The following is a 19,382-nucleotide window of genomic DNA, read 5'->3' as shown; positions in this document are numbered from 1 at the left end:
GCCGATAGACGTTGCGTCGGATCTGTGAGATAGGCGAGAACGTGTTCTTTGTTGTTAGACGGTTGTTCTAGGGACGCCAACAGCCGTGTCCATACGTAATCCTCTATCTCAAAATGTGTTAAAATTTCCTGATTATTAAGCCATCGATCTGTTCAGAGCCAGAACACGAAATACCACGTCCTGATACACGGCCAATTGCTCCGCGTTTAATTTGGCAATTCCGTATTCTGCTTCGGTACGTTGGCGCAAATCTCTCTTCTTCATCGTTTTCGTCATCTAAAAGTTTTCGATCCGGTCGCGCAGCGTCGGACTCGTCCCTGGACGCAGCTTCAATATCGTTTATACCGATGCGATCGAACGTGAGATCATCTCGGCTGGCTATGATTCTTTGATCGCATCCATAGCTTTTCAGATTGCTACTGATCGGGAATAATCTTGATCTATAAAGTCCATGATCAGATGAGGCTCCCTAAACTCCTGCCACAACAACGGCAACTGTGCCCCGTACGTGTCGTCGACACATATGAGACACAATAAACCGAAGAAGCACCGTAAACGGTACGATGGCATGTGAAGAGCTGCATCAGACATTGTTGAACGATAAACGGTGCCATCATGCAGTAGTCTCAGTTTCCGGCACGCCTCCTGAAATGTCTCACGTAGGACACCGTCGACAGTCCTTAAGGACTCGAAGCTGGTGGCACCTCGGACGTGCTGCAGTAAGAGCTTTAAGTGGAACTGTTCGACGTTGATAGGGGATACCTCGCAAATTGCGCCAACAACTTTAGTCCGCTTTCCGGTTCGCGCGACCCAAGACGCGTTCCGATTCTGCCAGACAAAATATGTTCCGGAATATCGACATATTTGAACTGACGAGCCTCAACCGATGTCACATTTAGATCGAAATATGCCATCAATTTTTCGACCGACGGCGACGGGCTAAAAATTGCTCATCCGGTTCATCCAAATTAAAGATGATATCCTGTTCCAGAGGCAAATGAACCGGTAGACAAACGACCGAATGGGACCTTCGAGTCAATGGGAATTCGAATAGCCTCCAAACCGCCTCCATTGAACTCCTATACCTACAATCCAGGTAGTTGCGGATTTCGTTCCATTCCGCAACGCGACTTCTCCCATGCACTTTAATGGTGACGCTATCAACACCTTTGTGCACGCATTTAAAAAGGTACTTCATGGAGGATAGAGACCCGCACACATCAAAGTTAATATGACACCTGTACTTGAGGGTGGCGTATCGGTTGTAAGGCATGATTCGACTGTTTTGTTTGGATTCGACTGTTGTTTTTAAGTCGCACCTGGATTGTCTCTGCCGCAGATACAATGAATTTGATTGTCGGAGACGACTGCGTATAATGATGCCGAAAAGTTGTTTATCTACGAGGTCACTCTCACCACTAAATCCGGTCGGTTTTGCCACTTTTGTTTGTAATCCAGATTGAGACGAATCTCGTCCCAATGTGGATTACATGTAAAAGTGATAAAAAGGTCCAGTTTACCGCACCTTGCAACTACGGTCATGGCGTCCAAATACAGCCGGTTTTGACTGCGAACCGGACCGGAATAGGAGGAAGGTAGAATAATTATCTTTCCCACTCGACAGTTCCCCTCTTGGGCTCGGCGAGGGATCATACTTAAAATGGACGCGTACGAGGCCGATCTCTGATATTGTTGGTGTGTCTCGTAAAACCAAAGCTGATTGGCTTCGATTTTAAGAAACACATCAACAATATACTGTTGGAAGAGTTCTCTTGCGTTATGTATAATCGAAAAGTGGTCTTGACACATCATCCTGAACCGATAAAACTCACTGAAAGTAATCGTCTTGCGAGGATTACTCAATCGCGGCATGCCAGTGTTGTATCCCCTGTCGCCGTACAGAAACAGTAAAGGATAAACCATGGGATCCGCGAAACAGTTGAGATTTTTGATTTCATTTTGATGCGCTACGCCAGTAGTTCCCAAACTTATTTTTCTCGTGGGCCACTTTCAAAATTTTACTGGTTTCGGTGGACCCCCTGCTGCTACATTTCTACCACATTCTTAAAGTCGCCAAAAAATAATAATTGTGTCACTTCTGAGTTCTGTCCCTATATTCCGATATGTAAAATAAAAACGAAAAATGGTACATTTTATATCACTTTATTTATTAAAAGAATAGAATTACAAGAAAAAATATTAAGGTAATATAGGTTCAGGTCATAATTTTAATTAATGGGAAGGATGTATCTGATGGAGTGTCAGCAAACGATCAATGTTTGGCTTTATTTTTGTGAGCAATAACCGCAAATCCCCCGCTCTGTGATGTTTAATTTGCTCTTTTTTTTTTGTTAAGAGGTTTGTAACGGCACTAAAACTCCTTTCGACAAGGTATGACGAGGGAAAAGCTATTAAAAATTCCTTGCGATTTCCCACAGTCCAGGATATTTTTCGGGTATTTCTGCTTGCAGCCAAAATGTTGGGTAGCCTTTTCTAAATTTCACCTTCAGCTCCTCATTAGTGCTTAGCTCGAGCAGCTCCTCTTGTAATACAACATTGGCCACTTCCGTTTCATCAAATGGATTTATGATCCATGGTGGTATATCCATCGTCAGTATATCTTCAAACCTGGTTTTGAAGTCATCATGCAGAGCACTTAAATGTTGACTGTAGGTATGGATATCCTCATCAATACATTCTACCTGCGACAAGTTCATTGTTAAAACGTGACAAACTGGCATCGAAGTCCAAGCCCCGCCCTTTTCCCGTCGCCCGCGCACCGCTCGCTCTTTCCGAAAAGGAATAGTTTTGATAAAATAGTTACTTCAAAACCAATTTAAAATGATTATGAAATTACTGTTTTATAAAATTAGTAGTTATTTGCAAGAAAAATTACAAAATTAATTGCTCTGCAATATTGCTTATTCGGCCTTTTTAGAGAGGCAGTGTTTCTCTCGTGAAAAAACAATTGAATAAAACGTGCTGTGTTTGTCTTCAAATCGAAAGAGGACAATTAAAATATCTGTAAGTTACTAAGTTACCTATCTATACAGGCCGTTGTGATCAACCGACTAGTACACGTAAACAAAATACTTAAGTACTATAACAAAAAAAGGTAGGTTACTTACTTTTCTCCGGCACTAGCAAACACAGATATAAATTTTCTCACAACTTTTTTTTCCAAATTCCGCCTTTTTTCGAAATTCCGGAAACAAATGAATGCGTTTGCCTTTGGCATCAAGTATTTATAGTGGTGATCAAGTTCATGTCTGAACAAGCATTAAGCATTGTCGGGCGGATAGCGCTTTGCAAGTCTGTACACGAAATTGTACGTAATATCGAATACGCAAGTTTGGACAAGTAACAGTCGCTTGCCTTATTAAAATATTATCTGCTTAGATAGGTACTTAAAACAATGTAGGTAGGCCCTTATAAAAACTATGCTTACATTTTTGCTCTTTACTATCAAAAGCAGATAAATTTTCGTGGACCCCCATTAACATCTTATGGACCCCCATTTTTTGTTCACGCCTACGTAGACCCCCAGCAAGTCTCCCGTGGACCCCTGGGGGTCCACCTGGACCACTTTGGGAATCACTGCGCTACGCCATCGCGACGAGGATAGATCTTCAGATTAACCTCTCTAGGTACCTCACCCGTGAAGACAGCTGCGATTTCGGAACGACTTTCAGGTAAAGCGTACTGTCGACGCACTTCATTAATATTGTCCCGAAATTCAATTACTAAATTATCTAACGGCTCATTTCCTTGTGACATTGTCGCAATCACCTCTCCCATTGTTACGTAAGCCCGGATTAGCTCGTTGTCTTTACGCAGCATGATTTCGACGTTCCTAATAACGTCGTCTGGCACGCGGTTGTCAGTAAACTGGCAACGACGTTCAATTGCTTCGGCAGAATCGATAAAATAATATTGATTGTGTCGCAGCAATCGATCGGCCGTGATTTCACCGATAGGAATATCGTTGGCGTGATGATAAACCTGGCTGCGACAGTAAAACACCAGTGAGCTTGCTCACCGAGTGGATTAGCCGTATACGGGACAGATGTTTTAAAAGAGGCCATGGCGAAAAGCGAATTCGCAAGACGGATATTCTCACGAAACTGTAAATAACCCTCCTGGATAAGAAGGTTTTTCAAATATGCCGGACAACGATTTAGAATTGGAACGCGTATATTTCCCTTGTCGCAACAGTTACGCGGGATTGAAAGGTCCCATGGGACTCTTCAATTCGCGCGAGAAAAATCGACTGCTGCAAAACGGACATATATGTGTAAAAGTTCCGCATCGATCCATTTGAATAACCTCCTCTGCTTGTTCTTGATTTCCCACGGTATAAGCGATATCGTAGGTGCGTTTTGTAGGTATTAAGGCGTGACGTCGCGCAGCATGATTTACAACAGTTTGAATAGCTTGTCACCCTTCAACTACATTGTCAGTATTTGGTCGATTAGGGTTATTGTTGATAATATTGTTTATATGGGCCAAGTTCAACCTATCCAATTGGACGATTAGATTTGGTTGAACTTGGCCACCAGGGGGCAAACCTACATTGCGCTCCTCGTCTACATTGCGTCCGTTTCCAACATTTTCTTCGTTTCCGTTTTCAACCTAAAATATATAAAAACAATATAATATACGTAAATACACGATTTATTATACCACTTCTTTTTCTAAATTTAAATAACGAAATGATGACAATATAGTAAAGTACAAATAGATAATTGAATTTATTGCTCATCATCACTATACCTCAAAAAAATTAAAACAGATGAAATTTCGATGATGGCTTTACTCACAATACACATTATAGGTAAATGATCGCTCGTTCCGCAGTCCTGGATCACCTCAAATTTTGCTTTAGTGCTTAATTCTGCCGAACAAATTATTAAGTCTGGAACACTCTTTCTTGTTAAGGGTGATGTAACTGGTTGTTTCTTCTCCATTATTAAGGATGACCATACCACTTAGATCTAAAAACTCTAATATCTGCTCCCCCTTTATATTATTAAAGCCTGATCCCCATGATAGATTCTGACCATTGAAATCTCCGAGGATGATGATAGGTTTTGAGTAGGTATTTTCAATTCTGGAAGTTACTCTGTATAAGGCTGCTGCATTTATTTCTAGATCTGGTGGAACATATACACTAATTATACAATAATCTTTTAGCTCTAAGGCTATATATTGAAATCTATCTGAAGGATGTCCAATATTTATATTTATTACGTTTCCAGGTTGCGATCTAGGTATTAGAATGGCAACTCCACCATATCCGTCTTGTCGATCATTTTTTATTACGTTGTACCCTACTACATTTACTATTTGTTCTTTTTTCAGCCATGTTTCATTTAAGCAAACAATATCTGGTTTGTAGTCTCTCAAAAGATTAATTAGTGTATCCTTGTTACTGTTGTAGCTGTGTATATTCCAATGTATAATCTTTATGTTCATTTCTTATACTCCTTAGTTGTTTTTAGTTATTTGCTGTTCTTTTTATTATTTTTTAATTAATTTTTTTTAATTTCCTTTTCTTCTTTTTTCTTTTTTTTTTAATCTGTTCTTATACTTTCTATTCTTGTTTCTTTCTTCTTTTTTAGCACTGTCTTAAAAACTGTCTCGAAATCTTTTTTTTATTTCATCCACATTTGTTGCTGTTTCCTCTACCCTATTATCCATTTCTATATCTGAAGACTGTTCCTGTCTAAGTTCCTCTGTTTCTGTTTGAAATACCTCTATGTCCTGTGATGAATAATTTTGGAATTGTGGTAATGGCTCTACTACAACTCTACCTGTTGTTGGAAAGATAATTTTTTTTACATTTTCTCTCTCTTTGCTTGATATATTTGAATAACTTGGATAACTCTTCCTTTTCCGTTGAGTTATGAGCCTTGTCGGAGAATTCAGACTTGTGATACTTCTGCTACAGCTAGGATCTATTTTCTGTTGTGATATGCTTGCTTTTTGAGAAAATAATACTGGAAATTCTTCCTAATTAGTTCTATAGCCAGGCGTTCTTTTGTTTTTCTGTTTATCTGATGGGCATATCTGCCCTGCTTCATAGGCTGACAGATTCTGCTCTGCTATTAACGTGTTGATATTCTTTTGTCTCTTATGCTCTTTACAATCCCATGACGTCGCTGAATGGCCCTCTCCACAATGATAATAGCACTTGTAGTTTTCCTCACAGTCTTTTGCCATGTGCCCTTCTCCACATTTATAACATCTTGTTTTACTTCGACATTGGTTCTTTGAGTGTCCATATCCTAAGCAATTGTAGCACTGTATAACCGGCCTTACGTAAGTGTATACTGGGTAATTCACTCCAAATAATTTAATTTCTTTTGGTAAGGTTTTACCCTCAAATGTCAACACTACTGTAAATGATGATTTGTAAATTATCTTGCCTCCTTCTCTGAATTTTCGATCTAATCTTTTGGCCTCAATGATTTCTTTATTACTATAACTTTCTTGTACGATGTCTTCTTCCAAAATTAATTGTCCCACGTCTCTTATAATGCCTTTCGTTGATAACAATCTTTGGGGAATATATGCTATCAAAGATTTCTGTTGTAATTTATCATTAATAAGTAAATTATTAGCTTGCTGATATGTATTAAACTCGACTCCTACCTTATTGAATCCCTTTTTAGTAATATTCGTTATACCTTCAACTTTTATTTGATATAATATCTTCGACAAATCCGAATAGTGTAACCCTGCTACATTTTTCTCTGTCGATTCAATGATAATTGTGTATGGCCCTATATCATTCTTTGAATATTCTACTCTCCTTAGACGTGCTGCCCATGCCTTTCTTCCCAAATCTATTAACGTCTCTCGCTCCTCTGGTGGAATATTATTTTCACATTGTAGCAACTCTCGTATTTCTTTTATTGCTTCTTGAACTTCTTGGACGACATGGTAACTTAGCCTAACCTAGCCTATAGTTAACCTAGCCTTTAACTAAAAGCAAAGCAGCCCTACTGGCGTTAAATAATCTATCACTACTATTCTCTGTATTTTTCTGGGACTTACCCCCCTTAGCTCTATCACAATAATTAACGCTCAAAAAACAAATCGGCGAAGAGTCCGGTAAGACGATGTGACCACCCTCGAATCTGAACGAATACAATATTCTCCAGTCAAAACTTGAATATTTCAAATTGTCTATACGGAATTCAAAAAATCTTGAAGAAATTCGCTCGAAAATTTCTGACACCCAACTTTTTCACGATGTATTTTCAAAAAAAAAATAATTTCTAATGACATTTATTGTCATTTATCTATAGGGTGTTTCAAAAGTTCTTTTTCTTGTCAGGAGATTTTTTAAATATTTTTCGTTTTTTAATAAGTCTCTTTTGTTATATCCCGACATGTCTGAGATTATTAAACACGATTATGAAAAAACAATGTTGAAATTCCCTCATTTTCTACTCTAAAAATCGATTTAAAAATTTGAAGTTTTCAATGTCATTTTATGCATTCATCTATGGGGTGTTTCAAAAGTTGTTTGTGTTTGTCGTGAAATTTCTAAAATATATTTTTTCCTTTTTAATAAGTCTCTTTTGTATCCCGACATGTCTGAGATTACTAAACACGATTATGAAGAAACAATGTTGAAATTCCCTCATTTTCTACTCTAAAAATCGATTTAAAAATTTGAAGTTTTGAATGTCATTTTATGCATTCATCTATGGGGTGTTTCAAAAGTTGTTTGTGTTTGTCGTGAAATTTTTAAAATATTTTTTCCTTTTTAATAAGTCTCTTATGTTATATCTCGACATGTTTGAAATTATTAAACACGATTATGAAGAAACAATGTTAAAATTCCTTTATTTTCTACTCTAAAAATCGATTTAAGAATTTGAAGTTTTGAATGTCATTTTATGCATTCATCTATGGGGTGTTTCAAAAGTTGTTTGTGTTTGTCGTGAAATTTTTAAAATATTTTTTCCTTTTTAATAAGTCTCTTATGTTATATCTCGACATGTTTGAAATTATTAAACACGATTATGAAGAAACAATGTTAAAATTCCTTTATTTTCTACTCTAAAAATCGATTTAAGAATTTGAAGTTTTGAATGTCATTTTATGCATTCATCTATGGGGTGTTTCAAAAGTTGTTTGTGTTTGTCGTGAAATTTTTAAAATATTTTTTCCTTTTAATAAGTCTCTTATGTTATATCTCGACATGTTTGAAATTATTAAACACGATTATGAAGAAACAATGTTAAAATTCCTTTATTTTCTACTCTAAAAATCGATTTAAGAATTTGAAGTTTTGAATGTCATTTTATGCATTCATCTATGGGGTGTTTCAAAAGTTGTTTGTGTTTGTCGTGAAATTTTTAAAATATTTTTTCCTTTTTAATAAGTCTCTTATGTTATATCTCGACATGTCTGAGACTATTAAACACCATTATGAAGAAACAATGTTAAAATTCCCTCATTTTCAACTCTAAAATTCGATTTAAAAATTTGAAGTTTTCAATGTCATTTTTTGCATTCATCTATGGGGTGTTTCAAAAGTTGTTTGTGTTTGTCGTGAAATTTCTAAAATATTTTTTCCTTTTTAATAAGTGTCTTATGTTATATCTCGACATGTTTTCAACGACGTCAAAATCTAATCGTTTAGCTACAATAATACTCCGTGTGGTGAACAACCCTGTATATGGAAATAAAATAATCTGATACTTACACCAGTAGCCCGACCCCTCTCTCTCAAAATTTCCTCTAGTCCGAGTTCCCCTAAAAAATATTAAAAACTAATTAGTAAATTTACTATTATTGTTTTGTTTAATTGCTACCGGCACATAGTCCTGCAAAAAAGAGCATTAGTTACATAATTATTGATATATTATTTTTAAATTATGAACTTGACGAGGTAAATTATGAAATAATGCTGTTAATAGACGATTAAACCTATTATTTAATGAAAATTTGTTATACCATTCAGAGAACAATTAAAATTTTAATAATATATCAAATCGTAAACAAAGTTAAAGGAATAAACGATGACTTGATATATAGTTATTAATAATAACAAATTACAAAACTTAAATAATAATTTTTATATAGCATTAGTTTACTATATAAATATTATTACTAATATTAGGTAAAATAATAATCATTTGACACTTACCATATCCATCCTCTCAACACGTACTATTAAAATGTTGCCCCTATTTTCCAAATTACTTATGTTTTCCTATAAAAAAATGAAATTTATTAAGTAACACTATAAATATATTGTTTAGTGGCGTTAATTCATTTTTACAAATTTACTTACCAATTTTAATTCCCAATTTTATCAGTCAATCATCAAAATTTATCATCAATTTCCGCAACGGTTCATTTTTCATTGACGTTTCAATCTAAAAGATAATATTCTAATTAATATTTACAGAAATAAATATATATGTAAATTTATTTCTCTTAAATGTTTTACGACTTATTAATCTCTAATCAGTATAAAATTATATACTCTAAATATTTTTTTAAGTATACACTACAGATTTTTTAAGTATACACTACAGATTTTTTAAGTATACACTACAGATTTTTTAAGTATACACTACACTACAACAAAGAAAATATAATTATTAAAATTTACTTACCAAATTTTAATTCCCAATTTTATCAGTCAATCATCAAAATTTATCATCAATTTCCGCAACGGTGCATTTTTCAATCAGGTTTCAATCTAACAGATAATATTCTAATTAATATTTACAGAAATAAATATATACGTAAATTTATTTCTCTTAAATGTTTTACGACTTATTAATCTCTAATCAGTATAAAATTATATACTCTAAATAGATTTTTTTAAGTATACACTACAGTTTTACGTTTATTAATTAATTTCCTTCTATAGAGTTGAATTAGAGTTGAATTTTTGAAAATAACATTTTTACAATTTCATATAATCTTTTTAAAAAATAGAATAATTGATGATTTATAAAAATGATATATTCAAAGTTATGTTCAGCAGTCATTAACGAATATAAAATAGCTTTATTGGGAATTTTGTTATTACCAGTTACAAAAAAATTGCCACATATTTCCTTCTATATACGCATGTCTAACACAGTTCTAGGACGGTTCAGAATCAGTAATAAGAAAAACCCAAAATAGCTTAATATTAATTAAAAAACTAAAAAATTAGAATAAAAATTAATTTGTTTTAGTACATACCTTGACAGCAAATAAATAATATCAACAGCAACATGGTAACTATAGTTCTCGCTCCCATTATTTCTAACGTTCCCCTAAAAAATATTAAAAACTAATTAGTAAATTTAGTATTACTTTATTAAATTTACTATTGTATAATATATATATATATATATATATATATATATATATATATATATATATATATATATATATATATATATATATATATATATATATATATATATATATTATAAATATACTAAATTATTGTTTTGTTTAATTGCCACCGGCACATAGTCCTGCAAAAAAGAGCATTAGTTACATAATTATTGATATATTGTTTTTAAATTATGAACTTGACGAGGTAAATAATGAAATAATGCTGGTAACGGACGATTAAACCTATTATTTAATGAAAATTTGTTATACCATTCAGAGAACAATTAAAATTTTAATAATATATCAAATCGTAAACAAAGTTAAAGGAATAAACGATGAATTGATATATAGTTATTAATAATATCAAATTACAAAACTTAAATAATAATTTTTATACAGCATTAGTTTACTATATAAATATTATTACTAATATTAGATAAAATAATAATCATTTGACACCCCGTTCAACCCGTACCTCTAAAATTTTGCCGCCCCTGTTTTCCAAATTATTCATATTTTCCTTTAAAAAAATTGAAATTTATATAGTAACACTAAATGAAAGTAACACTAAATGGAAGAAAATTTTAACTAAACTAAATGAAATAGAAGGGAAACTAGAAACTAAACCACAAAAAATGTTGTCATACGCTGATGCCCTGACCAATAGCACTATTAAAACTGAAGAAAATAAGAATATTTGTCATGAAAGAACATTGGTAATTAAATCAAAAAAATCACAAACAAAAGAAGCTACAATTCAAGAATTAAAACAAAAAATAAATCCCGCAGCTGCCAGCGCGCCTAGCAAATATTATAACTATACAAAAAGTGGTTGTGTCATAATAAAAAGCGACAGTTCAGAAAACCTTGAAAAATTAAAAATACATGTAGTCCAATCAGTGGGGGCCATTATAGGCCTCTGCCATACAAAAGGTGGTGTAGTAGTAATTTTTTAATATGTTGTTAAGGTTTAGGTCTTGATAAAAAATCCAAGTTTTCGACCTTGGAGTGCGACCGCTTGAGCCGCCATCTTGAATTAAAGATACAAAAAACTGTATTTTTCAAAATATATCCGCAGCGCCTTGTCTAGCCTGAGTTATCGATAATTTACACCTATATCGTTTTATAACACCTAACTATAGCAGTATTTTTTAATCTTGCATACCATAATAGTTGATGTACCTCCGTATTATTTTATTTTAGCAGAACAATGGCTCGAGTATCTCTGTACTTTTCGGCGTATCCAGTGACCAGCAACTTTAGTCATTTTACACCTTTAGTTTTTATGATCTCCTGCATCATATATTCCTTACCGGTACTTGTCGTTTTTTGATGTTCCCTAACTTTTAGCGGAGTTTCTTCAGTGACTCAATGACAGCGGGGAGATACTTGTCTTCAGGTCGGAGAGTTGTTATTGTGTCAACTGCTTTAGCCTGAGCCACCAACAAGGGGTTTACGAACTTGGTTGCTCCAGCAAGCACCAATCTCTTTGCTTTACAGTAAGCAATTCTGGATCTATGTGGCACAGCAGGTGAGTCATAAGCTGCCTGATAATACAGGAACATTGTCTGTAAGTCAGTGAAGTCCCTCTTCTTCTTGTGGAGAGTGTCATCTACCACTATATGGACAACAAAGAAGAGCAGATGAATATTCTCATCACCCACAACCACACTCTCCTTGGGAATGCAGGAAGTGAAGAAAGGGGTCAAGATTACAGTATTCACCTCTCCAGCAATCCCCAAGTCCTGGAGAGTGCAAACTGATTTGGCTACAGATTTCTCCTGGATATGACAAGCAATTATTGGAAAGCAGGCACAAAGTCGTGGGAGGGTGATCAGGTTTGGATCCAGTGATGTATTGGGAGCATGTTGCTCAGTGTCTATAGACAGTTTTTCTATAAGGCAGTTAATCAGCTCCCCCATTTCTCCCACTGATTTCTCCTTTATCTTGTCAAAATTATTGCCTCTTACCATGAAGAGGCTTATCAACAGGTGGATATCTCTAGATAGCTTCTGTTGATTATTATAAGTGAGCTCTCTAGGAACACCACCTGATATGAATTCGATCTCAAAAGTTTCCCTGTTCCCACGATTGGCTCATCCCAGTAACCGTCCATTGCTCTACACTTGGCTCTAGCACCACAGCGGAGTCTAGCAGCCTTATTCAATTTCGCAAAAGTTCTTGGATCCGTTTGATTTAGTAATTTCCCTTCTAGTCAATTAGCTCACAGACAAATGGCAGTCAAAGTGTAACGGAGGCTGTCTCGAAAAAATCAAAATCTCACTTCTCTTGTGCCCGACAATGCGTTTTTTTTGGTTTGCCGTTTCCTTTTTGAGAACCTGATCAATTTTCAAATGGGTTTCGTCTATTCTGAAATTTACGATGTAGTTTTCTTTTGATTTTTTTTACCATCTCCAGATTTGTGAAAAAGAAAGTGTACCTTACAGGTCCATTTCTTTTCTTATAACATCCTAAATGTCGTTAGATTCATGCAATTAGACACCAAAAAGAAAACAATACATCATAATTATAGCACTAGAGCTAATACAAAAAAACACCTTATGCTCCCGGAAAACAGAACTGCGCGATGAGTCTAAACTCAGTAAATAATATGGGTCCAAAATTGTATAATTGTATTCCTCTGGAGATACGCAGAGTAAGTAACATACATAAATTTAATCTACAATGTAGAGAATATGTATGTATGAGTAGAAACACAATGTATGCCTGTCATATTTTTAGTTATATTTTTCGATTTATAAACCTTATGTTATTTACCTTTCCTTTATTTACGCTATTTTTTATCCTAGTTATTAAGTTAATTATAGCTGGATTCATTTTTATTGGTTATTAAGTTTAATTAAGCAAATCTTTACTTAGATGTAAGACAATTAAATATATCAATTTTATATTCTAAGAAAAAGCTAAACAACGAGACGCACACAGGTTTCACATAGAAACCTAGGTGTCTCAATATTTATTTAAAATTTAATATCTGTATAATAGTAGTAATAGTGAGTTAAAATATCAAAAATATTAAATAGTAATAAGTTATTTAAAACAAAAATTGTAATAGGTAAAATCAATACACCACTTCTTTTTTAAATGAATATTATATTATATAAACACATTATTTCCACTGACCTACAATTAAAAATATTGCAGTGATCGTCAAATTCCTATGGTGTAAATTTTCTAAGCAAATTACGTAAGGCTATTTTTGTAAATATTTATATTGATATCTATTATGAATTCACGTACTTGTATGAATTATATTATTGATTAGGTAACTAGGTTACTACTATTTATATTTTATTATAATTTGTAAAACTATGTACCACTGTAGAAATAAAGATTTTTGAATTTGAATTTGAATATTGTTTAGTGGCGTTTACTCATTTTTACAAAACAAAAAAAAAAATAAAATTATAATAATTATTAAAATTTGACATTTTAATTCCCAATTTTCCCAGCTAGTTTTTCGGTTCCTTCGGTCAATTCTTAATTCGACCTTTGGTCTAATCTAATTGAGTTTCAATCTAAAAGATAATATTCTAATTAATTTTTACAGAAATAAATATTTACGTAAATTTATTTCTCTTACATGTTTTACGACTTATTAATCTCTAATCAGTATAAAATTATTATATACTCTAAATAATATTTTTAAGTATACACTACAGTTTACGTTTATTAATTAATTTCCTTCTATATTATATATTATATCACACATCCCAAAGAAAACTGTGCTTAATTAACAATTAGCAATTTTATAGGAGGAGCATTTAAAGAATTGATTGGCTTAAAAAAGGATATGTTAAATTGTTGATTAAAAATATCTGCGTACATGTGATCTTTTCCAAAAGCTCATCCTACAGACTCGCATAAATCTTTATACTCTCTGTATATGTCAGCAATACACTTGCTTCCATCGATAAATTCTTTTGTGGTTTGTGCTCTCAAATAATGCGATTCAATTCTGGGTATAGAATTAATGTGGGTTCTTATATAATTTTTTATGTCTTCGTCCAGTTTTTTGTGATTTTTATGTTTTCCTCTCAAATCTCCAACAAGCGATCCTGATGCATTAGTTTTATTTCTTACAGTTAAAATGGTTCGGTCATTTATATCCAAGGTGTTTTTGAAAAACATTTTACACACTCGCATTTTTTACCTTATTCGGTTTGAAAGTGAAAGGAATAATTTGGTCTTCTTTTAACATCTTTTAATCTTGTATTAGGTGGCATTAATTCCATGTGATTCAGAAGGAAATCTCTTTTTCTATTAATATCTGGCAAATTATAATAGTCCGTAAATATTAGATTTTGCTGAATTTCGTTGATTTTACTAGAACATTTAAAAATGCAATTTGCCTTACAGGTACCCTTTAGTTTTTTTGCAGGTATTATCTTTTTAGACTTGGCAGAGTATATGTATTTCTTTCCTGCATTACGTAAGATCTTGGCTTTGGTTTTTATGTGTTCTGTCTCATGTCGTTGTCTTTTTCTTGTTAGTTTTTTTGGAGAGTTAGTTTCAGGTTCGGGTTCAGGTTCAGGTTCAATTATTTGTGTTCCTCCATTTTCGTTTTCTTCTTCATCCGACGAACTTGTTGATTAAGAACTTGATGAGCAGGTACTACAACTTGAACCCGAGGAAGACGAGGACTTTACAAAATTAGGATCTCTTACGTTATCGTCAATATCCTCTTCAAATTCAGACAATGAGTTGCCACTTTCATAGTTGTTGCAAGTATTATTATTATTGGTATTCGCAACACTTTCAAACTCGATGGCCAAACTATTTAATTGCATATCAGTAATGTTGTTGGTTTCAGATGAATTAATTATCATCTCAACAGTAAAGTAGTGACAATGTCGTTGCTAAATCCGTATCCGTATTCTGAGAAGTGTGATTTAAATTTCTGTCCAGATCTGATGGTAAGCAAACTCTGGTTCCTCAAATGGCTCAATAAAGAAAAAATCAGGACTGGATCTCTTTTCTGGGATTTTCGCATCATCTGCCATAAAATTTTCTTTATTTTCAAAATCAACGTAGTTATCATCAGATTTTTGAAAATTGGAAGCAGGCAGAGCTTCAGTATTTTTATTTATACCATTCTTTTTACGCAATGACGCCATAATGCGTTCCGTTCTAGTGTTATAACAAGGGATGCGTGTTGTCATCTGAAATCATACATTATCCCCTTTTAAACTATTAAAAAAGCTCACCAAATCTTGAAAAAAGATAACCATAAAACCAATACCTATCTGTATTAAGTTAAGAAAAATTTAACTTTTTTACTGTAAAAATGTATTAAGTTCTTATACCACCTTTTTCAAATTTAAAATTTCATATTATAAAAAAAAATATTTGATAGAAAAAGGTATCAATCTAGGATAATACTACCCACCCGCGAACATAATTATTGAAGAATAACGCATTATATATAATACACCTATCCTTAAAAAAAAATCATAAAAATTTTAATAATACCCTATCAAAACTTTATTAAACTAGAATAATACGGTCTTCTACGGATAAAATAGAATTTTTTTACCTTGACAATGGAAGGAAGAGCGTATCAAAGACATATAATACCCTTTTCTTCGGGAAATTACAAGGTATTTATATCGTACAGTACACAATCTTAATACTTAATACTACACTCTTCTACGGAAAATCAGAAAATCCCGCGTAGCACGCCGAAATAAAACTGTTTTCAACGGGCGACCAACACAATTTTGACAATTTGCCGTTTTACCTAGCGCTATCTAGCACATAAAACATAAAATAAGAGCTTTGTTGGCTTGTTGGGGTAAAGTAGAACCCTATAAAGTGTTGTTTTTGACAAAACATGAAAAATTATAATTTTACTACTTAATACGGTTTCCTTCGGGATGTGCGATATATAGAGTTGAATTCAGCACTCTATAATAATATATATTAGTATGCTGATTTTCCAAATTCTTAATAAAAAGTTTTAGACGACACTATTGATATTTTTGAAAATAACATTTACAATTTCATATAATATTTTTTTTTAAAATAGAATAATTGATGGTTTATAAAAATTGTATATTCAAAGTTATGTTCAGCAGCCATTAACTAATATAAAATAGCTTTCTTGGGAACTTTTTTATTACCAGTTACAAAAAAATTGCCGCATATTTTTTTCTGTAAGGAGTGTAAGGGGCGTAAGGGGCGAGGTGTAAGTTCGGGGTGTAAAGGGCGAGGTGGGTGTAAGGGGCGAGGTCGAGGAAAAGGTCAGCCTAAATGTCAAACTCACCTACTCGCGTGATAATCTCGGTTGAACGGCATAAGGATGCAGAAGGCAAATTGGAAAACCACTGCATTAAAGATCACATAGCGATATTCCCTGCATTATCATCATGGCTGAAGTCAGGACTAAATATAATTCCGGAGTAAGTCCTCCGATCGGATCTCCGGGAGGACAGTTGTGACTGATATGAGTAATGCAACCGATACGAAAAATACCGTACTACGAAAACCAATAAAGATAGGAACATGGAAGGTTCAAAGCATGTTCACTCGAGGGAAAACACAATGTAATTCTGTAAATGAATAGATTGAACATCAAAATAATGGGAATCAGTGAAGCTCGCTGGATAAACTGCGGGCAGAGTAGACTTCAAGACAAAATTATTTTTTACTCAGGAGGCAGTGACAGTCAACATCGTCATGGAGTTGCGGTCATTATTGATGAGAGTCTTCAGAGATCGGTGAGGAACTTCGTGCCTTTTTCTCCTCGCGTTTTGCTTTTACAACTTGAGTCATACTGTGGTACACTGAATCTGATCTGATTCAGGTCTACGCTCCAACAGCGGATAGTGACGACGAGGAGGTGGAATCTTTCTACAAAAAGATTGATGACGTCATGAAACTAACTAAAAACAAAGACGTCACTTTGCTCCTGGACGACATGAATGCAAAGATTGGACAAGGTTCATGTGGAAAATGCATTGGGCGGTATGGACTGAGCGAACGTAATGAGCGAGGAGACCGCCTTCTAAAATATTGCCAAGAAAACTCCATGATAATAACTAATACGTACTTCAAACTACCAAAACGTCGCCTATACACATGGAAATCGCCACGAGACAGTGAGAACCGCATAGTCCGAAACCAAATTGATTATATTATCCTCAATCAGAGATACAGGAATGCAGTGAAAAGTGTCAAATCATACCCAGCAGCAGATGTAGGCTCGGACCACAGCCTTCTGGTGACGGAGATTATGGTAAAGCTCAAGAAGCTGAAAGTTTTGTCGAACCAAATATCTATTGATACCAGCCTACTAAGAAGTAATAACGCGAAAGTGAAGGTGTACCAAGGTATAAATGAAAACCTAAGTAAATTGATAAATTGCTGTTCGGCAACACAGAGCCAACCTGACATGTGGCAAAGTTTAAAATCGGCTATTATAGAACCCTGCAAAAAATATCTGAAACCCGAGAAAAGAACAATGCGAAACGATTGGATGACTGATGAAATTTTGATGCTTATGGGAGAAAGAAGGAAGATAAAAACAGAGAGAAATATAAAAAAATACAGAAAGTCATCAAATATAAATGTCGTCAAGCTAGGGAGGAGTGGATAAAAGAGGAATGTACTGAAATAGAAAATCTGCAAAGACTTCGCAACTCACACAGTATGCATAACAAAATAAAAGAGTTTACTGGAACTGTTCGGAAGGAAAAATCGTACCTTCTTACAAATGAAGATGGAGACATTGTGTTGGATATTAAAGATCAATTGACTCTATGAGAACAATACATCGAAACCCCTTTCAACGACCAAAGAGAAGAAATCACTACCAACACTAACAATGAAATGGGGGCATCTATTTTAAAGGAAGAAGTGCAAGCGGCAATAAAAGGAGCCAAAGATGGGAAAGCGCCTGGCCCTGATGATCTACCTGCAGATGCGCTCAAGTTGATAGAAGAACAAAACTAAGGTTGCGATATGCGGTGCTATAACTTCTCTATTTAATAAGCTTTACGAAACAGGGATGATACCAAAGGAATGGCTCCAGTCGACGTTTGTCACAATTCCAAAGAAGCATAATGCCAAAAAATGTGAAGAACACCGCACGATCAGCCTTATGAGTCACACACTTAAGATCTTTCTCAAAGTCATCCACCGCAGGATTTACAGAAAATTAGAAGATGATATAGCAGATACTCAGTTTGGCTTTAGAAATGGTTTCGGTACTAGGGAGGCTTTGTTTGCCCACAATGTCTTAATGCAGCGATGCCTTGATGTCAATCAAAATGTATATGTCTGCTTTATTGACTATAACAAAGCATTTGATAAAGTAAGACACAAGCAACTAATAGAAGCGTTAGAACGCAAAAATCTCGATACAAGAGATATACAAATAATGGTAAAACTGTACCTCAATCAAAGTGCGTCTGGTCGCGTCCAATCTGAACTGACGAGAGCAGTGGATATCAAACGAAGAGTTAGACAGGGATGTGTTCTTTCACCACTCCTTTTCAACGTCTACTCAGAGGAAATCTTTAACAAAACCCTCGAAAATGATGCTGGTGGAATACGAGTTAACGACATACCACTGAACAATTTGCGCCGCTACGCGGACGATACAGTCCTCGCTGAAAACATGCCTTCAGAATATGTTAAATAACGTCATCACAACTAGTCGAGAATATGGTCTGACACTCAATGTTAAGAAGACCAAATACATGATTGTCACTAAAACTGGAGTGCCCAATGAACGTCTGTACGCGGAAGGCGAGGAGCTCGAAAGAGTAGAGAGGTATATGACTATTGGGTACAAGTGTCGACTGCACCGCGGATTATTGTTTAGAAATAAAGATTCGCATTGAAAAGGCCCGTGCATCCTTTGTGACTTAATCTTCACACAAGCTGCTCTGTAGCCGCGATTTGAGCCTAGATCTGAGAACTCGTATGCTCAAATGTTATGTATTCCCAGTCCTTTTGTATGGTATGGAAGCTTGGACCCTCAACGAGCTTTGCGA

The 19,382-nt window shown here is 34.5% G+C and overlaps 2 protein-coding genes across 2 annotated transcripts; one reads left to right on the top strand and one right to left on the bottom strand.

Annotated features, from left to right (window-relative positions):
- Positions 1 to 6,012: 6,012 nt before the first annotated feature.
- LOC115880186 lies at positions 6,013 to 11,629 on the bottom strand. The gene is made up of 3 exons (XM_030897323.1): positions 11,594 to 11,629; positions 9,167 to 9,232; positions 6,013 to 6,960 (listed from the first exon to the last, which is right to left on the bottom strand). The coding sequence occupies exons 1-3, from the start codon at positions 11,627 to 11,629 to the stop codon at positions 6,013 to 6,015; spliced, it is 1,050 nt and encodes a 349-aa protein (XP_030753183.1).
- Positions 11,630 to 15,233: 3,604 nt separating this feature from the next.
- On the top strand, positions 15,234 to 18,336 carry LOC115880185 (craniofacial development protein 2-like). Its single transcript, XM_030897322.1, has 3 exons — positions 15,234 to 15,299; positions 17,189 to 17,714; positions 18,149 to 18,336. The coding sequence occupies exons 1-3, from the start codon at positions 15,234 to 15,236 to the stop codon at positions 18,334 to 18,336; spliced, it is 780 nt and encodes a 259-aa protein (XP_030753182.1).
- The last annotated feature ends 1,046 nt before the right edge of the window (positions 18,337 to 19,382 follow it).

The sequence above is a fragment of the Sitophilus oryzae genome, unplaced genomic scaffold (genome assembly GCF_002938485.1).
Source record: "Sitophilus oryzae breed Bouriz unplaced genomic scaffold, Soryzae_2.0 scaffold_1620_pilon_pilon, whole genome shotgun sequence".
NCBI classification, from domain to species: Eukaryota; Metazoa; Arthropoda; class Insecta; order Coleoptera; family Curculionidae; genus Sitophilus; species Sitophilus oryzae.
Note: the sequence above shows the minus strand (reverse complement) of the source record. Positions and strands in the feature narration are given on the sequence as shown.